The sequence below is a fragment of the Ammospiza caudacuta genome, chromosome 4 (genome assembly GCF_027887145.1).
Source record: "Ammospiza caudacuta isolate bAmmCau1 chromosome 4, bAmmCau1.pri, whole genome shotgun sequence".
NCBI classification, from domain to species: domain Eukaryota; kingdom Metazoa; phylum Chordata; class Aves; order Passeriformes; family Passerellidae; genus Ammospiza; species Ammospiza caudacuta.
Window position 1 is genome coordinate 7026201 of NC_080596.1, and position 9123 is coordinate 7035323.

Sequence of the window (9123 nt, forward strand, 5' to 3'; positions counted from 1 at the left end):
ACTACTGACACTTGGTGGTAAAGAAAAATATACTTGCACACCAAATTTTTCAGAAAGGCAAGGGAAAAAAATCTAAAACAAATGGTAAGAGTTAAATATTGGTAAAAGAGGCTAAGACTTCCTGAACTTCACCTGTGCTTTCTAGTTCAATGGTAACAAATTAACAAGTTAACAAATATGCCTGCTATCAATCTAGGACAAGCAGAAGCTGACACTTTTCACACATGTAAGAAAAAAAATACAGATGCTCATTATTTTTATTTAGTATCTACATTTTCATAAGGGACAAAAATTGTCTGACAACTGCTGAATATTCACTCACATTTATTCATTAGCATTTGGAAATTAACTTGTACTTACAGAATGAATGAGTGGTCCCAATACGATCCCGCTGTCGACACATCTGCCCGTCACAACAATATCAGCTCCAAGGTCTAGAGCTCTGCTTATTGGTCTGGCTCTAAAAATGACAAAACACAGCAGTAAGTACCTTCATCTTTTAAAGCATCAGTTCCCTGACACACACAGGCTAAAAAAACACTTAAAAATTGCATAAGAAATCAATAAAATCTACTACAACAACAAACCTGTGGTTAGGTATGTACATCAAGAGTATTTTAAAGAGCAGTCATCAGGGCACTATCAGATTCAGGTACCTACATAACATAACTGGAACACTTTCTTTAATGTCCATGGAAACTTTCTTGGATAAAGTGCAGAGTGGGACATTTCTAAATAAATTACAGAAAAGAGTGCTTTTCAGAGATTCATTAACCATTTAATTTTCAGTGTGTATAAAGTGTATAAAGATGAACATTCTTCAGGGACAAAACCTGGTGACTTAGTCCTTCAATTTTAAACCTTTCAGGTCAATTACCTATGTGATTTAAGAACTCACAATATTGTCCAGCTTCAAGAGCACTGTGCAAGAATGGGATCACCAGGACCATCAATTGGAAGAGATGCCTGTGACCACTGTCTCATTTCTCAGTAATCTCCCTTTACTAGACCTGATTCACACTGATTCATCAGAAGTGGATGGTGACAATGAAAATGCAGTTTCACAAAGAGGTAGCTAGAATACCTGCATTCACAGACTTATGGAAACCCTAAGCATCATAAAGGAGGGAAGGGAGATCTTTCAAAACAAGTGACCATGCTGAAAAACTGGTTTCCAAAATTTCAATTGTACAAAGCCTGACAGAGTTCAGCACAACATAACAGAACCTCCTACAGCACTGACCACATCCCAGTACTTTAATTCCCTGTTTGCACTTCTCTAGTGACAACACAATAAACTACTCCATTTTGCAACAGAATACTCAGCATATGAAAAAGCACTTTTGCAATTGTTATAATTGAACTAACACTGTTTTGGCTTCAACTAAAACCTGATAATTCAGATGGTGTACTGCTAAGAAGTCATAACTTACAATGTCATAACTAAAACTTAGTTACAAACAAATTTTTTTCTGGTTGCCTGAATTTTAATTCAAAGGTGAACCTCATCTACTGAGTAGTTCTAACTGCAAAGCAAAATAAATTCCTGTATTCAATGTGTTAAAATTAGTTGTTCATAATAAATACACCTTGCTAAAATAACTCACCCAAGATACACATTCATGCTGTGAATATTCTCTGGAAATTGTTTGCCACTCTCTAAGTCGGTGACACCAGCTCCTTTTAAGTTGTCTTTCTGTTAGAAAACAAGCAGAACACACAAGCTGTGAGTATTTTGAAGTTTCTACTGTTAGCCTCTCTTTAGTATCAAACAACAGATCCACATCATAGCAACTCTAAGCCAAGTATAATTATTAAAAGCATTAACAATACCAATCCAGTGAATGGCTAAAAGCCTTAGATACACTTTTAACCACAACTCTTCCAGCATGCAGAAAATTAAGGTAGTCTTTAAAGAATGTAATGTTCATTTATATATGACCAATAACAATGATCTGGTGTATTTCCTAGGCTTCAAAAGGTGTTTAATTGCTGTAGGACTAAATAAATCAAACCCTGCAATCAGAAATGTACCTGCCACATCACCAATGGTGTCATGGTCAGAGAAGAAGGTTAATCCTGCAGCTTCATATGGTACTTAGAATAAGCTGTGTTTCCAGAAAAGTAGGGGCAAGGGGAGGGTGTGGTTTTGACCATGAATTAGGCATTAGCTTGGCAATCCTGTGGATTGAGGGGACAGTGAATGCATAGACACAACACCCATGTAAACTGTAAATACTAATTTACAGGTGGGATCTCTAGTGTGGGGAAAAAAAAACCCAAACTTCCACTCTGAACTAATTTGGTATTCTAAATGACCGAAATCCTCCAAACCACAAGTAACATTTACCATGTTTCATGTATCAACAGTAGAAGTTGTCTGTAGACCATAAAAGCTGTGTTGTTTTGTTCCTGTAGGTTATGTACTGGCAACAGCACAGAAAACAATGCATTTCAGATCAGACATGTTCATAACAAGCTCAAACAACAACCACTGTTGTACCAGTAATGAAATTCTGGCCCACAGACAGTAATCTCAGCAGGGCAGAAGTGTCTTAAAAGGAAGTCCAAGCACCACACATAACTTGCAAATAAGGAATCTTACTTGACAATCTTCCACATTCAAGAGCATGCAAGAGGTAACAGATCCTATGCAGATAAATCATTTTCCAAGTTACAGGCAGAGATTTAACCACAGTGCAAACCTCTCCTCTCTTAACTACTATTGTGTACAAACTCTTTTCCCAGTAGCTTTTCAGGTATGGCCAACCTTTTTCTGCAGATTTCATAGATAAAGTGCAATTCTCTAAATTAAAAAAAAAATCCCATGTATTTAATCTTTCATTTTATTTTTTATATTTGAACTTCAATCCTCTCACTTAACATTACCTTACTGGCTGTAAACTAATTACTTAAAACCAGAAAACCAACTATCTATAAACAAAGTACCATCAGGAAATGCCTGTAAACCACTAAAAAAGCTAGAAGGGATAAACATTTGAATGTGTGGTAGCTACACCACATTCAGAAGAATTAACTGGCATGATTACCTAGTTTAGACAGAAGCAGTAAATAACTGCATGTAATAGCTTCTCCTGAAGAGCAGACAGACCTTACAGAAGATGCACATTTTGCTTCAAAAAGCTAAACAGAAGATGCAGAACCTTATAAAATTCAACCCCACTGTATACCAAACAGCAGATGTGCCAAGAATTATATTTATGAACTAAAAGAACATAAAAGATTATGAAGAACAATGCTTCTGATAGTAGAAGACTAGTGCATAGAGACACACAGGGTTCCTATGGGACAGTAACTGCCATCTTCATGCTATACAGACTTGAGCTGCTAGGGTGTAAAACACAGTGAAATACCTCACTCATCAGATCATCTCCAGCAACAACAGCTATTTTCAAATCAACATCTGCCTTCTTTGCCACCTCCTGAAGGGCAGCTGCACAAGCAAGTGGATTAATTCCACCAGCATTACTGACGACACGAACACCTAACAGAAAAAAAACAAAGGCAAATAAAGTTCAGCAGCATCAATAATCAATAACCTGTACTTTAAAAAGTGTGCTGGAGCACAAGCAAGGTATCATCTTTGCAAGGTAACAGACATTCAGTTAAGCAAAATACAAAAACCACATTAAAATAAAACCACATTTAACCTGTGAAATGATCAGAATAAGCCAGTGCAAAATTGTTTAGAGAAAAATAACTCCTATAGATACTTCTCATCTATCCTTTATGAATGGAAGGAGAAAGTGACCAGAAAGACACACATAATGAGGCAGACAGACACCATCAAACACCTCCGGCAGAACAGCAATAGACACTGTGAAGCTTTGCTAATGTAAACAAACAAAAAAAAAACAGTGGAAAATCATATTGTAGAACTATGTGGGAATTTTGAAAAACTTAAAATACCTTGAAAACATCTAGCTCTCACGCTTTAAAAAAGATCTGTAAAGCAATCTACCATTCACAGATTGAAGCTATAGTAAGAAATATATGGAAATACACGTATGTATTTGCAATTGCAACAAATACCTTAAATCAACCCAATTTCACCATCAGACCTGTACCCCACATCAATTACAATGGGATTTTTCATAGAATTCTAGAATAGTTTGGATTAGAAGGACCTTAGAGATCACCTAGGTCCAAGTCACCTGTTATGGGCAAGGTTATTCAGGGCTCCATCCATCCCGGCCCTAAACACTTCCAGGGATGGGGCACTCACAACTTCTCCAGCCAACCTGCTCCAGTGCCTCACCACCCTCACAGTAAAGAGCTTCTTCCTAGCATCCAATCCAAATCTACCCTAGCTTATGGCTATTCCCCCTTCTTCTATCACTACATATCCCTGCAAAAAGTCCAACTCTCTTGCAAGCCCCCTTTAGCTACTGCAAGGCGCTGCAAGATCTTCCCAGAGCCTTCTCTTCTCGAGACTGAACAGTCCCAACTCTGTCAGCCTGCTTTCCTAAGCAGGTGTACTGAATTAACACAGAAACTCGTGCAAGGAGTAGCATACCTTTCCTGTGAATATCGTTTATATAGGGAGCCATGGCAGTGGAGACAAAATCCGGAGTGTAGCCTAAAACCTGAAATAATTAAGAGCTGTAACCATTTCTTACAAGTAGGTCAACCCAACCCCTCTCCTTGGTTAACACAGAAAACAGCGAAGAACCACTACGTCTCAAATAATACCATCATTTAGGTAATGATGGGAAACGACACGAACACTTTCACCAGATGAAACTGAACAGATGCAAATAAATACATGCGAATAACAAGTATATTTAAGAAACCGTGTCCCCGTGACCAGGTATGTCTTAAACAGGTTTCGGGCGCGATTTGTGCTGAAGGAGAGCTCGGGAGGTCGCAAAGTACCAGAGCGCGCCCGCCCCGGCCGAGCCCGGCACGCTGGGGCCGGACACCGGCTCTACTTACGGGAGAGCGGGCCTTGGCGGCCGTCAGCAGCGACATGGTGATCTCGGAGAGGTAATCGAAGACGAGGAAATCCAGCTTCCCTCCGTACAGCAGCTGCGGCACTGCCGGGGCAGGCAAGAAGGCACCATCAGCTCGGGGTACCCCCGGTGCCCACCCCTGGCCCCGGTGCCGGCCCCGCCCGGGCGTGCGGCGGCGGCCCCGGCCCGGCCGCTTGCGCAACGGGGCTCTCCATGGCGCTGGGGCCGCCGCCCGCCGGGCTGACCCCGGTCCCCGCCGCCCCGCCGGGTCTCCGGGCCGCCCCCCGAGCAGCCGCTGCCGCCCCACCGCCCACCTGCGACCGCCGTGTCCCCCCAGAAGCCCGAGGCGCAGCCGATGCGCACCGCGGCGCCCGCCGGGGGCTCGCAGCCCGCGCTGCGCCGGCGGCTCCAGCGGGGCGGGCGGGCGGCGGCCCCCAGGAGCCGCGGGCCCCGCAGCGCCAGCAGCGCGGCGCAGCTCATGGCGCGGGCAGCGGGAGTACGGGCACCGCCCCGCCTGAGGCTGCCCGACACAGGCTGGGGAGGAGCTGGGGCCTGCGGAGGCGATTGGGAAAAGGGGCGGGAGAAAGTTCATAAATCCCGGGTGCGCGGGCGGGGGCGCTGGGAGGTGTACGGCTGCTGCAGGGTGTCCTCGTTGCGCCAGTCAGCTGTAGGGCAGCGATGGGTCCGGCCCCGAGCGTGTCCGAGCAAGGCCTCTCCGGCTCGGGCTGTGCCCGGCCCCGTGCTGGACAAGGTCGGTGGCGGGGCTGTCGCATCCCCAGGAGCTGCGGGCCTGGCGAGAGCAGCCGTGTCTCTCCGAATCGTGTGGCGGAGTGTCGGGGAAAGCCTCGGCAGGGGAAGCCCCGTCATGAGGCTCGGGATAACGCCAGAAGTGTGTCAGTCCGGTTATGGAGTCCTTATAAAACCTTTTCCTCCTCGCCTAAATACAAAATGTGCTTATTAAAGATTAAGACTTTCTCTGTGGGAGTGCACGTCTCTGTTCTGACATAAAGAGTTTCTCAGGTCCTGGACTGAATTTCTAGTCTGTGGACGTGAGGAAAGTGTCACCACGCCGGGAAATTCCCTCGTGTATAAGGAGGAACGATTTCCCGGTGTCTGAGCTGGAGGCTGTCTCTGGGTATCTGCACAGAGAGCTGATCGTGTACAGGTGCTCCAGAGCCAATCCTCCGTGTCTGGCATCAACGAGGCTGCTCTGGCACAGCAACAGCTTGGCCTTCCCTAACAAGTACGCTTCTATTCCAAATGGATTTTAATTATATCTTGCAAATGATACAATAACCTTTGCAATAACCAATAACACTTTGCAAGAGTGATGAAAAATAAAACGTTTGGTGTAACACTGACAATGCTAAGTACGTGGTGATGATGAGAGGGGGTTTACTGATGTAAACAACAGCCATGTTGAAAATAAATAAGTACTTCTGGAAATTGTCTATAAGACGATTCCAGTTAGACTATTTTCAAATTGTGATTAGAAATAATACAGTTGAGAGAAGATAGGAAATAATCATGCTCTGATCTCAGAACTTGGTTCCTTATTTAGCAAGATACAATGTTTTCCTATGGCAAAGAAGGGCTATAAAACACCATTTTACGTTCTCAGTGCCTGAGTGATGAACAATTCCTGTCCTAATCTATTAAAGAGGCAGAACCAAGGAGGTCATAAAGAAAAAAAAAATTGGTTCCCTATACAGATTTTTATTATTACACTATGAAAGTATTTCATTATTATGTTGAAAATTTGCAAGTTTTGAGTACTTATAAAGTAGTAAACATGCAAATAATCACAGTAGGGGAGGAAAACCAGCAGGTGGTTTATGCATATTCACCTCCAGGTAATTTATGTATATTTGACTCTAGAGAGCTTTGTCCTAAATATGTATTTATTGTAGCTCCTTAAAGTCAACTTTGAAGCAAGAATCAGAAAGAGCACCATCTGGTACAAAATACATGGCTACCCGTATAAACATAAAGACAGATGCTTTCTGTAAATAAACTTTAAAGTGTCTTCCACCCTCTCAAACCCTGGGGTGAAATTCAAGTGTGGTTCACTTGGCTAGGACACTATTACCAACATGCTGCAGTCCTGCCTTCTGTGCTTGAACCCATCCAGGATAAATGCCAACCCCTGATAAAGAGAATCCCTGATTGCCCATGGATGCAAGTCAAGGTTCCACTGGAATGGGTTGGGGCACGTTTTCATGCTGCAAAGCTGAACTCGTGGGTGTGAGCAGGGCTGGCTGCTGAGGCCAAGGCCTGGAGGCTGGTAGGTGGCTGTGTCTGACCGCTGTCCACACCCTCCTCGCCTAAAAACAATCCCTGGACCCAAAAACAGCCTGCTGCTCCCTGCAGCCGGCATCCTCTGTGCCCTTCTGCCTCTCTGGATGAAGCAGGCATTTTATCTCCGTTAAGAAATAAATATTCACATGTGTGTGTGTACCTTGGTGAAATTGCCTTGGAGTCTAGAAGGTGCTTTTTTCTTTTATCTTCTCTCAGGTATTTTCAGAGCATGGATTTTGACAGCCACTGCTCATGGTTCAGGGGAAGAACTGGATCTTGCTTTGTCAGAAACCATTTCAAGGTCCTTATGGAACCTTAAATACAATTTAGCAAATTTGTATATGGATGTTGACAGCTGTGTGAGACAATTAATATCCAACATATATTTAATACTAAGACACACCCATTAGTTAATATCCCAAAAACACAAGGAAAGGATTTAGGATCGTTTCCATTATTTGCAATGGTGCAGTGAAGTGATAAAGAGATCAAAGCCTGTATTCTGTCAGTTCCCCCAGTATGGAGGGGTTTGAAAGCTGGCTTGCAAGCAAAGCTGAGTTAATAGAAGAAATAACAATTGATTATTTTTTAATATATCTATAGTAAAGAAAAAGACAAGGCTGTTAGCATAGAAACACATTAGAAAAAATACATGAAAAAATTCATGAAAATTTTTGTAAACTAAATTATGTGTATATGTAAATGTATATACACGCCTTATTAAATTTCTGTAAAACTTTTGCCAATTATATTAACGCTAATTGCTTTGCACCAATAAATATAAGTTATTATAATATAATTAATGACTTAAAATCACACTTTGTTAAAAGTATATAAGCTAGAAAACATGCAGAATAAAAACTTTTTTCTTCTTAAACCCTAATCACGTGTGTATGTCACATCCAACCTAAAAATAACACCCCAGCGAATGTGTTTCTTACTCAACTTAACTTGTCCTTAAATAAGTACACTGCTTAATAAGCTTATTGAGATTCTAGAAAAATCATCCATTTTACTGACAGAATAATTTATTCACTACCTCTATCCCCTCCATTTCAGAAATTATTTTCTTAAAATATACTGAATTTTCATTACCATCATCATTGCATCCTGAGCAGTAATGATTAGCTCAGAGCCCATTATTTTACACCTGAGGTTAGGATTGTTTGAATGAAAACACAGGTAAATTATACAGTGGTTCTTTTCCAGGTATGCTTGGGAAGCAATGCTCTGTGATGGTCAAGTCTTTATTTTGAGGTTTTTTTGAGATGATTTAAGAGATTTTAGGAACAGTTTATTGCTCTTTGAGCACACCAGATGGCACTGTGTGGTTGTCGGTGAGGCCCAAAAGAAACCACAACGAGTAACAAGCCTGTGTGGAATTCATAGGCACGAGGTGCTAGTAAAGAGACTGTATTTGTCACCTGTGTAGGGGATTTGGGTCAACAATAAAAGCTGTCACAACTCACTCGCGTGATAGGAACCCATTGCTTAATGTAAAATTTTTAAGAATAAGCCAGAATTCCTCTCATCATTTGTGAGAAGAAAGCAAGAGAAAGAAAAATCTTCTGGCTTTATTTTTTATGCCAGAGAAATAAAAAGACTACAGATTAAAACAAGAAGAATAAAGAAGATTTTTTTTTTCTGCTTATGATTTACATGTAGAAAAATCTGAGATTCTCTTTCCCTCAGTGACCCTAAATGCTTATATTTACATTTAATCAGCTATTGATGTTTCAAACATAAGCCTGTGTTTCTCTTCCTGTAAACAGATTGGTGCACCAGCATGGAGCACAGGTAATGTGTAAGAGAACTGTGGAATTCATTCTTCTGCTTCCATCATCCTGAATAA

At 41.9% G+C, this 9123-nt stretch overlaps 1 protein-coding gene across 3 annotated transcripts in view; it reads right to left on the reverse strand.

Annotated features, from left to right (window-relative positions):
- LOC131556639 (uncharacterized) overlaps positions 1 to 5041 on the reverse strand; it is a 57638-nt gene extending 52597 nt beyond the window's left edge. For all 3 annotated transcript variants that reach the window (XM_058803389.1, XM_058803390.1, XM_058803388.1), the window contains exons 1-5: positions 4957 to 5041; positions 4538 to 4607; positions 3375 to 3505; positions 1608 to 1696; positions 361 to 460 (exon numbers count right to left, since the gene is read on the reverse strand). In XM_058803389.1, the coding sequence (XP_058659372.1) occupies positions 361 to 460; positions 1608 to 1696; positions 3375 to 3505; positions 4538 to 4607; positions 4957 to 4992 (426 nt within the window). In that variant the 5' untranslated portion in view covers positions 4993 to 5041. The remainder of the gene's footprint in view (positions 1 to 360; positions 461 to 1607; positions 1697 to 3374; positions 3506 to 4537; positions 4608 to 4956) is intronic.
- Positions 5042 to 9123: the final 4082 nt, after the last annotated feature.